Source organism: Notolepis coatsorum, assembly GCF_963971535.1.
Source record: "Notolepis coatsorum genome assembly, chromosome: 16".
Taxonomy (NCBI): domain Eukaryota; kingdom Metazoa; phylum Chordata; class Actinopteri; order Aulopiformes; family Paralepididae; genus Notolepis; species Notolepis coatsorum.
Genome location: NC_140180.1, coordinates 67861381 through 67875093, shown reverse-complemented (window position 1 = coordinate 67875093; position 13713 = coordinate 67861381). Strand labels below are relative to the sequence as shown.

General features: G+C 42.5%; 1 protein-coding gene across 1 annotated transcript in view; it reads left to right on the top strand.

Annotated features, from left to right (window-relative positions):
- The first annotated feature begins 276 nt into the window (after nt 1-276).
- scyl1 (SCY1-like, kinase-like 1) overlaps nt 277-13713 on the top strand; it is a 49272-nt gene continuing 35835 nt past the window's right edge. The window contains exons 1-5 of the mRNA XM_084331922.1: nt 277-434; nt 2054-2194; nt 3881-3997; nt 9803-10032; nt 10147-10237. Coding sequence (XP_084188048.1) covers nt 327-434; nt 2054-2194; nt 3881-3997; nt 9803-10032; nt 10147-10237 — 687 coding nt within the window. The 5' untranslated portion in view covers nt 277-326. The remainder of the gene's footprint in view (nt 435-2053; nt 2195-3880; nt 3998-9802; nt 10033-10146; nt 10238-13713) is intronic.

The following is a 13713-nucleotide window of genomic DNA, read 5'->3' as shown; positions in this document are numbered from 1 at the left end:
ATCTGAACGGTGTAGCCGCTTAGCGGCTCTGGCGGAACCAAAGTCCGTGACGGAGGTGTTTCCGGTCGGAAGCTGTGCCAGTGAGTAGGGTATATCTGCAGAGCCGCATGCCCGCATGCGCAGTAGTGCAAAACAAGGTACAGGCCCCGACGCCCCGCCCACGCACAGTAAAACCGAGTACAAGCCCCGAAGCCCCGCCCAGACGTTGGGCTTGCGGCTCTGCAGATATCCCCTATTGGTGCCAGTAGCTAGCTTGCTAGCGCGCTCGATGTTTTACTATCGTGTGTTGCACTTGCTTGATGTGGACTGGAGGAGACTGAGGGGAGATGTGGTCCTTTTTCGCTCGGGATCCAGTCAAAGACTTCAATTATGAAATTCTGCCCGACACCCAAGAAACGTCCGGAATATGGACACTTCATCGGGCCAAGCGGAAAGTATGTTATCGGGCGAGACAAGAAGAAGACGCTCGCCAACCATTTCATTATTATTATTATTATTATTATTACCAGATAGCCGATGGCTCTGTTGAGCTACAGTAGCTTAGCTTCAAATGGGCCTCTTGTGTCGCCGTGTGGCGTCAGTTAGCCAGCTAGTTCACATTGATCAACGTTAGATTTAGCTACTGAGATTGACGTAGCTTACACTTTTGAGTGCTTATTGACCACACATGTATGTGTCCTTCTCGTCACATTTCTTGATGAAAGAAAATATCATTCTAGCTAACGCGAATCATAACCATCTAAAGAGAGCTAAGTGCTAAGCTAACGCTACCTCCGGGTTGTTTACGCACAACAGACACGTACTTCTCGCCACGTCGAACCGTGACATGTCGCGGCAAACCACTCTGCTGCCCGACACGTTAACAAGAATATTACAACAAATACATACTTTCTTAATGGCCGTATTCACCTATACACATATACTGAGCATATACCTATTAGTACATGATAGACATTATCGACGAGCAACCATGCCACGATTACCCGGGTCTCTTACTGATGTGTTATGTAGTTTACTATCATCACAGTGAGGAAGTCTGGACAGTCATTAGCTGGACTGACTGTCTTTCCTTCATGGTTGATGTTCTCCTTCACTGAATAACCTCTGGTGACAATAACCATGTTCTGAGTGCCTAAAAGCTTTGATTGATAACAGCAGGTATTATTTAGACAATTGATTGAACACTTTATTAACAGATTGCAGAATGGGTACAAATTAATAATACAGTACAGCTCAATGCACACAATTGTGAAGGGGATGCAGACCAGAGAAAGACTTAAGTATTGTTTACATCAGGGTCCCCCTCCATTTGCAATGCATCATGACATACAGATATACATTACACACAGCAACCCCAGCATCGTTTAAAAGAGTCCTCCCAATCGATCTTGAGCCCTCGCCCCAGACAACTATTTTTGGAGTCCCACCAAATACTGAACAATTAAACACTCCTAACTCCATCATAATAGCGTTTACCACACTGCTAGCAAGACGTAGGATTTTGTTAGGATGGAAGTCACCTGCCCCCCCCCCCCCCTCCCAAGATAGCTATGTGGCTTGCGGACACTATGTTCTTCTTAAAGTTAGAAAAGATTAAGTTCACCCTTAGAGAATCTACAAAAAAGTTTACCCAATACTGGCAGTGGCAACCGTTTATCACTTACTTTGAAAACCTTACAACATTACCCACCAACTAAGCCCTGATTAGCTGGAAATAAAACCTGCATTTGAAGGACCTAATAACTACACACACCAATCATGGCCTACAGCCTGCGGTACCTGGGTGTGAGTGACTCCCTCAAATGCCATTTTAACTGACTATTCTTTTTCATTTTGTATTTATTGTTTATTTTTTATTTTCAATTTTTAAATTTTTACTGTAACCTCTGATTTGCCTGCGCAGACGTAACTGCACATGACATCTGTTGTATACTCTATGATACAACTCAGGTACCCTGTCCTGATAATGGCAGTGATATGAAATGCTGAAATCTATCTATCTACACCTGACCTTGTCCTATCTGTTTTTACCTTTTGCTTTTTTCTCGTCCAGACAAGCGGAGAGCCGGTGTCTGTGTTTGTGTACGAGGCGGCCCAGGGAACGGAACAGCAGACCCAGCTAGCCAAGGCTGCCTTCAAACGCATGAAGACCCTCCGTCACCCTAACATCTTGGCCTACGTTGATGGACTGGAGGTCTGTCTGTTTTGTCAGTTGTGTGCGCACCACACCCCATGACCTCTACACAGTGTGGTTGTTAGTGATGTTGAAACCAAACGATGTATAAAAGTAACGCACACCAAGGGTTGTAGTGAGGTGTAGCTGTTTTTGGGGACTGTAAATCACACCAACATCGTTGGACGAGCTGTGCTCTCCGTGATTATTCTTATTTTAAATAATTTTAATAAACTTGTCAACATTGCTCAAAACGTCTTTACTTCCGGCTTTGGCTGCCTGGTGCGCCTGCGCTGTAGTAAAGTAAAGCCTTGTTGACAAGTTTATTAAAATTATTTAAAATGTTTATTAGCAACGCCGAGCTTTCAAACCCTAGCGTCTGTCTGTCTGAAACCCTTGTGCAACTGTGAGTACCTTTGAGATTTCTGTTTCGAGACTTGTACGACAAGCGTTTTTGTTGCCGAACAGCGCAACAGACTTAATTGTGGGATTTTTACATCATCGTAGAAGGGACTGTTGATTCACGGAGAGCATAGCTCATCCAACGATGTTGGCGTGATTTACAGTCCCGAAAGGGGCTATAGTGAGGTGCTGACTTATTTTACGATGACGTTTAGAAAGATGAATGCAAATGGTGCCAGAGTGTGATGCTGTTTTCCTACTTTCAAAACCAAACTTTTAACTAATTTAGAGCCTATGTTTCAAAATGAATATGAATAAGTAGCTACATGTTTTGATGGTAAAACATTTTTAAGATAAGGATATTTCTACAATCCAGTACTGGCAATGTCTCAGTATTCCACTATATTTTCTCCTTTTACATGTTTCCATTCAGAGTGAGGTGAGTGTGAATTGGTTACTCTAGTCTAGGCCTATGCCAAGTGGTCAGCGGTTAGTATGAGACTAATAGTATTAGTGAGTAGTTTACTACATTACACAAGACAAATCAGTCAGACAACTGAGAAAATGTACCCCATTAGTTGTCTCCACTACGCTCTAAAGCCTTGTTACACACAAGCAATTTGACATATTTAAAAAAAGAAATTCTTTAAAATGATAAAATCCACACTTTAAAGTGGCTGACATGTGTTCTGTCACTCAGCCAGGGCCAACTTCTGGAAGGGTTTTAGATGTTCGTCTGTACTTCTAGAAGTAGCCCAGATCCATTGAATGGTTTTAGATGAGTGTGTACTTCTAGAACTAGCGAGGATCCATTGAAGAGTTTTAGATGTTAGTGTCTGCAAATCACTCCTCTACATTTAAAAGAAACACAGTATTTTAACTTGTTAAATAATGATTGAAGAGTCATAACATTTTCATTTAGTAATTTAGCTGACGCTTTTATCCAAAGCGACTTACAAGTTCTGTATGACAAGTCATCAGGAAGGGCACAAATCTATCAGCTGAGTAACAATGTTCATCAAAGTGTTGATAATCGCTAGCAACTCTTTGTTCTGTAGATGCATGTTCCTTTTTTTCACTTGTCATTGGAGAATTGCCAACTTCACCAAACTAAAACATTTCCCAAATCTTTGAATTGGCCAGTGTATACGAGGCCTAAAGTGTGTTTTGTTTTTGTTTAGTTTTTTTTATCCTACCATATTTAGCTAGTAGGGCAGCACACCTAGTAGAGCAGCACACCCGAAACATTAACAGACCCACGTTTACACTAAAAGGATTTCTAATATATTCCCTCTTGTCTTCCAGACGGAGAAGAGCCTGTACCTGGTGACTGAGCCGGTGACCCCCCTTGCGGTCCACCTGAAAGCTGAAAGGGGCAGCTCTGGGGAGCTGGAGGTGTCCTGGGGACTCCATCAGATAGTGGTGAGGACAGGGCGGGGAGCACATGTAGAGCTTTTCAGTAGCATTAGGTTGCTAGGGGAACAGCTTGGGCCACAGTGTATTTCTTAATCAAGCTGTTATACTGAAAAAAGTTTAGTCTCTCTCTACCAGAGAGGACCACCCAACTTTACCATATAGGTAGGGCTGTCACGATCCGCCGACAATGAAATGTTGTTGATTTGCATATTCACGATCGACGCATCGTATATAACTTCCGTGTTTCACGTCAACTCCAGCTGGAAGGGAGGGGCTGAACCCGATACCCCCACCTTACATTTGAGAAGCTATGACATCTAGCTCTTCAGCTCTGCGTCCTACAGCCTGTGATAATTCCTCTTGCAAGTCGTGCTGTTTCTATGTAAACTCTGCAAGCGACAGGTCCAATAAATGTGTCTAACACGCTTTACATCCTCGCCATTCCTGTATGCCCATGCATTGCGGTAAAAAACCTTAACTAACGTTAGCTGCTAACTAAACTAAGCTAACCCTGGAAAGAGTTCCAATAGTGAGGAAAGGGGGGGGGGGTGAGCCCGTCTCTCCCTCTCTCTCTGTACGTTCAATGATTTGAAGTAGCGTTACACTATAAAAACGAACTGGATAGTTGATGATAATAAATATTTCGCTTCATTAGCAAAAATATATAAAATCATTAAGTCTGCTATAAGCTATTCCCCCTCTCTCTTGTGTGTGTGTATAAATGTACTATAGGCTACTCTTTTTGACAGACTAATTAGCTTTAACAATCCTGATTCCTGAGCCTATTTTATTCAAAAGGAAGATATTGATTTATATATGTATATACTATATAGCCTATATATACAAAATACATTTTAATCATATCTCCTGTGCAGGCACAAGCGCTAGCGTGGAGTGGAGAGATAACACACAATATAATAATTCATGGAGATATACTAAAAAGCTATTTATAATGTTTGGCTGGTAAAAAAATCTCTCTGGCTGTTAGTTTAAAAAATTAAAGCTAAACAGCTAAAGTTAATTTTGTTCTCTGTTTTTCAGCATTTAGCTACAGGCATGGTGGATATATTGTATGTAATGATAAACAATATCATAGTAACGGACAGGTGTTATATAATAAAGTAGCTATAATGAGTCAATAGATAAAAAGCAGTAATGGCATGTAGGTTACTCGCCCTACTCGTGTACAATAGTCATCCACACTACACAGCATGTACAGACATAAATACACGTCATGGCTCATCTCCTACTCTGGGTATTCAGTAGGTGGTGTCAAAGAGGCAACTACCCATGTGATCTGAGGATACTAGTAAAGCATATTGAAATATTCAATTCCAAATAGAATCAATTGTTGTAGATTTTTCTGGTAAATTAATCGTTTAGATTAACTCTTTAATAGCCATACACAAGTATAGTCTGTTTATCTCCCCAATGGTTGAGCGTCAAAACCTGAGTATACTCAAGTTTTGATCCTTTGGTCTTTTCCTTTGATCCCCATTCTATACGGTCAGCCGGAGCCATCTAGGTGTCTATGATTCAACTACCTACGTTGGAATTGCAATGACGATCGAATATCACCTGGTGGCAGTATTGCCTACCTTTTGAACTCTGATAGAAGGGGAACAGGAGAGGCAATGAATGAAATGGACTATCGAGACTCGCTCTGAGGGGGAGGAGCTCCTGCAAAGCAATCGCTAGCAGATCTGCTCGCCTCAACCTATAGTGCCCCGTAAACACGTGTAATTGCATATAAACGAGTAATTGCGATCGTCGATGGGATCATTGGAATTATTCTTTTTGGAGTACCTCCTGGCTAAGGTAAGGACCCCCTATGTCTATTTTACCGAACCTGAAACATGTTTCTGTAACGATCACAGTGGCTTACTTTACCGGACATAAACTAACGATTGGATTTTTGCCCATTTTGTGAAGGTAACATTTGTACATGTTGTATACCTTTTTGATTTGTGAGTATTTGGGGTTTCAGGGAATCAACCAGAACGATTCGGGCTTATTGCATATAATGCATCCTATCTCGCGATCTATGGAAAAAGATTATTCCGGATAGGGCTGACCTTCAAAGCTTTTTTTGGCAATCGAAGCTTCGGGGCCGAGCTTCGATTTTAATTCGAAGCTTCGAGAAAAGAAAAAAAAAGTGTGTAGAAATTAGCTGATAGTCAGTAATGGACTAAGAACAATGCCTGTAAAATGAGCCATACTATTGTCTCCATAGCTATAATACAGAACACACGATGGGTCTGCAAACATAGCTAAAATGGTCATTAACGCTGGTGCCAAACAGTGCAGATGGCGAAAGCTAGTGGCCGTGAATGAGTTAATCGATAAAATAATCAACAGATTAATCGATAACAAAATAATCGTTAGTGACAGCCCTACATATAGGATACAATGATACAAAAACATCCTGTCATTCTACCTCACTCTGCTCTCATCTGAATTGCCAATCCGGCCGACCAAATTTCCAAGAAACCCAATTGTTGTATCCACTTTGAAAATATGGCTTCAATTCAGGCGCGCCTCTGACCTGGCAAAGGTCAGGCCTAGTTAGAGTGAGGGACCTATACACCAATAAGGTTTTCTGTAGTTTTAGCGATCTGTGTGAAAATGTTGGCCTCCCGAGATCTCATTTATTCCGATACTTTCAATTTCGAAACTGGGTTAAACAACATAATACCTCCTTCCCTAATATCTCCAACTCAGTAATTGACACAATTCTGTACATCCCCACAAATCAAAAAGGTCTTATATCAAGGATTTACACAGAATTTTTTTTTTTTAATTATCTTTCTTCCCCTCCTTTTTCCCGATTTTTTTTTCTCCCATCACACCCTTCCTGGTTGTTGCATACTTTCCCCTACTGTTGGTCCGGGAGACCGGAGACTGTCACATGCTTTCCTCCGACGCATGTGCAGCCTGGGGCAGGCCAACCTGGCCGTGCAGGTTCTCACCGGGGAGAGTGTAGCGTGTGGGAGGCCACACTATCTCTCCTTAGTTCCAACCCTTGCTGAGCAGGCGCCCCGACCGAACTGTAGGGGTCGCTGTCCACAACGCCCAGGACCCACCCTTCAGCTTTCCCACCCCCTGATACAGCCAATTGTATCAGTGTGAGAGGCCAGCCAAGGTGATAGCAACGCCGGGAGCTGGATTCGAACAGGCGAATCCAGTGTCTCCCGGTGTTGGTGACGGACGTAATCTCCGTGCGCCACCTGCCCCCCCCAGAAACATTTCTTGATCAAATCAAAGAGGATTGGGAAAAGGAATGGGGTGATGCTATAGATAAGGATATTTGGAATAGAGTATTGGCCAGAGTAAATTATAGTACATCTTGTTCCAGGCTCAATTTGATGCAATTTAAGGTGGTCCATCGCATCTACTTCACAAACTCTAAACTCTCCAAAATATATCCCAATATTACAGACTTGTAATAGATGTCACATGTCCCCAGCAAATATGACGCACATGTTTTGCTCTTGTCCCCGCCTACACAGCTTCTGGACAGCTATTTTCAAACACCTCGCTGAGGCCTTTGACATGGAGCTAACTCCCAGTGCAGAAATAGCCATCTTTGGAGTCTTATCAAGACCGGATCATCAAAGGGTTAGGAGAAGAACAATAGATAGAATTTAGAGCCATATGGAATCGCGGACGGAATCGCGGAATTGAGCAATAAAAATGGAATCAACTATAAAAAAACAATTAATTACATTTTTTTTTTTTTTTTTATACTTTTTTATTTTATTTTGTGGGACTTGTACAGCACTTTGTTCAACTTTGTCAGTGCTGTAAAGTTTAAACCTTTTTAAATCTTAGACAAACAAAACACTTTGCTTTCATGAAATATTGTAAGCCGTCATTTGAGGCTTTATAAAAGCAGCACAATGAACACAAATCTGTCAGTGCCAAGTCCGACCTCGTCTTAAATAACAAACAGCATTGCTTGTTGTAGTTAACAAAGAGAGGCAGAGTTGATTTTGCAAAAAATATATATACCTTTTTATTTTTTATTTTATTTTCATATTCGAATCCCATGCCCATCGAACAAAGCTTCGAAGTATTTAAGACAGCCCTATTAAATGGACTGTTATATCTTATTAAATTGTGGACATTTATTCATTCCCACTTATTAGACACTATTTCTGATGGTAAAATTAGCGTACAAAGCAAAATACAGAACTCTGAAATATTAAAACGGAAAAAACGGAATTTGGAAGAAAATAAAATGGAATTTGGAAAAAAATAAAAGGGATTTCATATGGCTCTAATAGAATTGCCTTTGCATCCCTACTAGCACACAGAAGGATCTTGCTAGAGTGGAAATCACCAGCAGCCCCCAAAGCATCCCTATGGCTCAAAGATCTCATGTTCTTTTTAAATCTGGAGAAAATTAAATACAACCTAAGGGGGTCTAGTGAAAAGTTTGAAATAGTATGGGGCCCTTTTATTGGTTACATAGCCAAGCTAAAGACACTAGGACAATGAGAAGGAAGGATGAGTGAGAGAGATATGTGTTTGTATGTTCTATGTTTTCTGTTGTGTATTTGTAGGATTGGGTAGGACAGGGGAGGGAGGGGGGGAGGGCTCGCACAAGGTCCTTAAAGTGCTTAGTGCTTGTTTTTGACACACAAAAAAGAGATCACGGCCTGGGCAAGGTGCTTGGAAAGTCCTTGAAATTCAAATCGACCAACCACATTAAGGGTTTTTGTTCATCCATGATAGAATTGTACTGAATCAAAAATTGAATTTATTTTATTTATAATTTTTTTTTTGAATTAAGGTATTGCTTATTGTCGGAGATTGGCTTTGAGCCATAAATATTGGATCCGATAAAATTTTCCTTTTTTTCTATAGAAAACAGCACTTAACAGGCGGCTGGGTGGCGCAGCGGACATTGCGCTCCTCACCAACGCAAGAGACACCGGGTTCGAATCCGGCTGTCGGCGTTGCCTCCGGCTTGGGCCGGCCGTCATACTAACTCAATTGGCAGAGTTAGCGGGTGGAAGTCGATGGGTGGTAATCTGGACGTTGTGGACAGCGACTCCTACGGGTCGGTTGGGGGACGCCTGCACAGCAGAGACAGGAAATGGCGGGGGTAGTGTGAGCCTCCCACACATTACACCTCGCCAATGAGAGTCCGTGCTGGCAGGTGAAAAGATGTGACGGGCTGCCTCCTCGTGTATCGGAGGGGACACGTGATGCAAGGCTTCTATCCTCCCTACAACCGGCCAGTGGTGGGCATATGCGAGCAACGTTCAAGACGGGAGGGGAGAATTGGCACAATTAAATTGGGATGGGAGAAAAAATAGAAAAAGGGGAGAAAAAGTGAGAAAAAAACAGCACTTAAAAGTGAACTGTATCCTTTTTATTTTATTTTTTTGAGAAAGTCCTTGAATTTAATTTTGCAATGTCTGTGGGAACCCTGGAGGGAAATGAAAATAGGAACTTTAAGGAACGGTAAAGGAGCTTTAAGGAATGGAACATCCAGGGTTCATGTCAAACCGTCAACAGTCTTCTCCAGTTAATTCACTTATCCATGTATGAGGAACTGGGCTGTTCTGTTGCTAGCTATGTCATTTCATCTGTCTCTTTCTCTGTCAATCATACCCACCCCTCCCCACTCACCCCATTATTTATTTGTCTCTTTCTCACCTTTACTGTAATGTACATGTACATACCCTCTTTTTTACTTACTTAGAATTTACTCATTCTCTCTCTCTCTCTCTCTCTCTCTCTCTCTCTCTCTCTCTCTCTCTGTCTCTTTCCCTCTGTTCCTCCCCCTCTCTCTCTCTGCAGAAAGCTGTGAGCTTTCTGGTCAACGACTGCCACCTGCTCCATAACAACCTGGGTATGTGGGCGGTGTTTGTGGACCGGGCCGGTGAGTGGAAGCTAGGTGCACTGGAGCATGTGGTCTCTGAGGCGGGCGACCCCAGTGGAGCCTCACTGCCTGTGCCCAAGGCCGTGTACCCCGACATGGAGAAGTACGACCCACCAGAGATCACCAGCAACGCCACCGGAGAGAAATGGTGAGAGATTGGACAAAACTGAACAGTATACTGTATATTACATCTGTGTGTATTCAAGTCTTCCCATACATTTAGATTTTAACTGTTTGGTTTTGTGTGTTGTCTGTCATCCAGGGCAGGGGAGGTGTGGAGCCTGGGCTGCCTGATCTGGGAGGTGTTCAATGGGCCGCTGGCTCGCGCCTCCTCCCTACGCTCCCTGGGAAAGGTACAACATCATCACAACACAGTACAACACTTCAACATCTTACTACACAGTAGTATACCTTGCATGTAGCTCATACTTGATTTCACGCTGTTGTAGTAGTAGGAGCAAGGCACTGCTCCAGTGAAGCTACTCAGTAGCCAACTGTCAGACTGCGGTTGTACTGGGTGGGAATGTGTGGAACTGAGTGTGAAGCAGGGCGTTGCTGAAAAAGAGCACACATGCCCATGTGGATCTACCTTGGCTAATATTAAGGTTAAAGTTTGCAAATCCAGAGATTTGTTTCTAAACACATTATGCATGTCAGGGTGTCTTCTCATTAGGAACGGGTGCTCCGCTCCGTCCTCGGTCCGTCCTCGAGTGCGAACCGCCGAACCCCCCCTCCCTCTCCCCCCTCTGGTTTGCGTACACACTGCAGTCTTGGTTTGCTCCCAGGCACAATAGACCTGTCGCTAAACCACGCCCCCTTTGAAACTTCGGACAAACAAAGCCGACCGTGAATGACTCTCGTTGACAATGGCCGCAGGCAGCCCCTTTCCTGACTGTGATGCAAGCCTTGCTTCACAGTCACGAAAGGGGCTAGGCCGCGGGAGATTTACCACAGCAGGTAATGGACATGTTTTTTAAAGATAACACAAATATTTCATCTAGAAGCAGACAGAGGGTTACAATATGCAGTGGAAAAGTATGTTCATGAGATACACATTTACCTTAGACCTCCATGGTGATGCAAGCATTAGCTATAGATAACGTCTCGAGCATTACTTACAGTTGACTTGATTGAAGATTACAAGAACTATGACGATAATCCATGATTACTACTATTGCTGATACATTTAGTTTAAGGCTAGTGGTCCAACGCAGTATACGAGCTAGACCCGACAGTTGTGTCACTAGTCACTAGAATGAGGAAAAAGGTGAGAGCTGTCACTTGCCAACAATCCTCCTCCATAAAGGGGTGAGACGTCAGAGAATGGTATGCTGCACATTCTAGTGTACATCAGGTCAAATGATTGATTACACTAACTATAAATGTATAGTGATAGAGACCAAAGTAAAAATACCTAATAATAAAATAGACCTAATAGGGGGCGACAGTGGCTTGGGAGTAGAGCAGTCGTATGGTAATCAGGAGGTTCCCGGTTTGATTCTCGCTCCTCCCGGGCAGCGTGTCGAAGTGTCCTTGAGCAAGACACTGATGAGCAGGTTGGCACCTTGCATGGTTGCCTCCACCATCGGTGTGTGAATGGGTAAGATGTGAGAAACAAATTGTAAAGCGCTTTGGATAAAAGTGCTATATAAATACAGCCATTTACCATTTACCAAAATACCTGTAAATCACAGTATATGGGTACAGGACATAGCTTTTCTTATAACACTAAGTATAAGTTATATTTAATATAAATATAAATAAATGCATATACAACACATTCTCAAGATGGATCACTCTGATTAGAAAAGAAAACCCACAACTAAAGTGTACATAAATAGCCACTATTTTTAATATATACAATAAATATACCGGTACATGGATTTACAGTTACACAAATGGATGTACGATATAAACTGGAATAGCGAACAATATCATGTGTTGTTGTGATACATCTATGGTAATTTAACATTATATTCTTGTAGCCAAATGAATTCTGTGACGAGGCTTAAAATTGATTTTGTCCCAACCCCAGTACACCAGACTATAGATATCAATTTTCCCGAAATAACGCTACCTGCCTCGACAAAATCCGTGCATTGGTTATCCAGATACATTAATTATCATCTCGGAATAAGTGGCTTTGTCTGGGCTTGTAACAAGGCTTCATCTCGGAAGTTTTCATCATCCACTGAGCCGTGAGGCTCAACATGCTTGTTTGGTTGAGGTCTGAACTCGCCAAATTGCCCATAAATATCGTTTTTGTGGGTATTGTCCAGTTGTTGCTGTATGTTTTTATCTGCCCAAAATTCAAGCAAGCATGAAAGCATTACAGTTAGCTTGCACACCACGCCCCGTTCCGTCGTCGGGGACGCTGGTTCGCACCCGAGACCACCTATTCCAGCGGTCCTGGTTTGGAGCGAATCAGGGTCCCCAGTGATGGGGCGGAGCGTTCTCATCACACATTATTTTGATGCAGACCCATAGTTCACAAATCTAATTAAAATGTTATCGCTGGATGTACATTGTCAATCTCCTGACCCGTTAGTTAGTCATAGTCACAACATTTGCTGTGATTATTGATGACCCTTGGAAGGAGAAACATGTTGATTTTGGTTACCCTGTAACCTTTCTTCTAGTACCTCCATTATGGATTAATAGCCTGGTCTGTTGACATTTGCAATATCAGCTACTGTTGATGAAGATTAAGTACTTTAACATTTTAAACCAGCAATCTGAGGGACACAGCATAAGCAGCATAACTGGACCACTTTAACAACCTTCAGGTCAATATATCGAGGGTTGAATGCACTGAAATACAAGAACACCCTATAGAATATGTACTGTACTTTTACTTTTGAAACTTAATACAGTACTGTAGTGATTGTAATGGTACATAATTCACCCACGGACCTATTGTTAGGAACATTCTAGAAAATTAGTGCCGCCCGAACATTCTGGAACGTGTGTGATGATGTCATGGCAGTACATTCTAGAACCTTAGTTCTGCCCGATCATTCTGGAACGTTGGTGATGATGTCATAGCAGAGCCCTCTAGAACCTCTAACATTCCTATTAGCATTCTGTTTAGCTTTCTAGTAATGTCCACCTTCCATTGGGGGAGCCTGCTCCACACTCCTCATCTGGTGTAAGAGGGGAGGAGAGAGGGGTGATGGATAAGGAGAGAGGGGTGATGGATAAGGTGAGAGTGGATGAGGGGGAGAGGTGAATGAGGAGAGCGGGATGAGGGGGAGAGGTGAATGAGGAGAGAGGGATATTATTCAGTTCATTTATTCAGTTCATCAATGACATGATTGTAAAGCTGCACACATTCCATGATGCTCACTTTAGTCCAAAAACACGAATCAGACCTCTTTCATTGTCACTCATGTCCTGTCTTGGGTTGACCTGTGACTCTGTGAGGGCAGTAACATCTCCAGCACACCTCATTCTGTGAAAAAAACACAAAAAGCTGAGTATTAGCTAAGCATAGACAGATAATAATAATAGTTCATTTATGGAGCATCTTTCATACATAAAATGCAGCTCAAAGTCCAGGACTTACCGGTATTTACATCGTTGTCCCTGTTGTTACTGGTTTCAAGTGGCACTATGGCATCTGAAGTGCATCGAGCATTCTTAGTGCATGTAGTAGTATTCATGTTATTAGTATTCTGTTGTCTGTTAGCCAGTTCTTTATACTATCAATGGTGGTCACTACATTACATCTATAACTATAACTGTCCTCATCATCATCATTTCCACTGTTATGCACCTGGCTTGCGGTAACGTTGCTGATGAGATGAGGAACTAGCTGGCTCTACTAGTA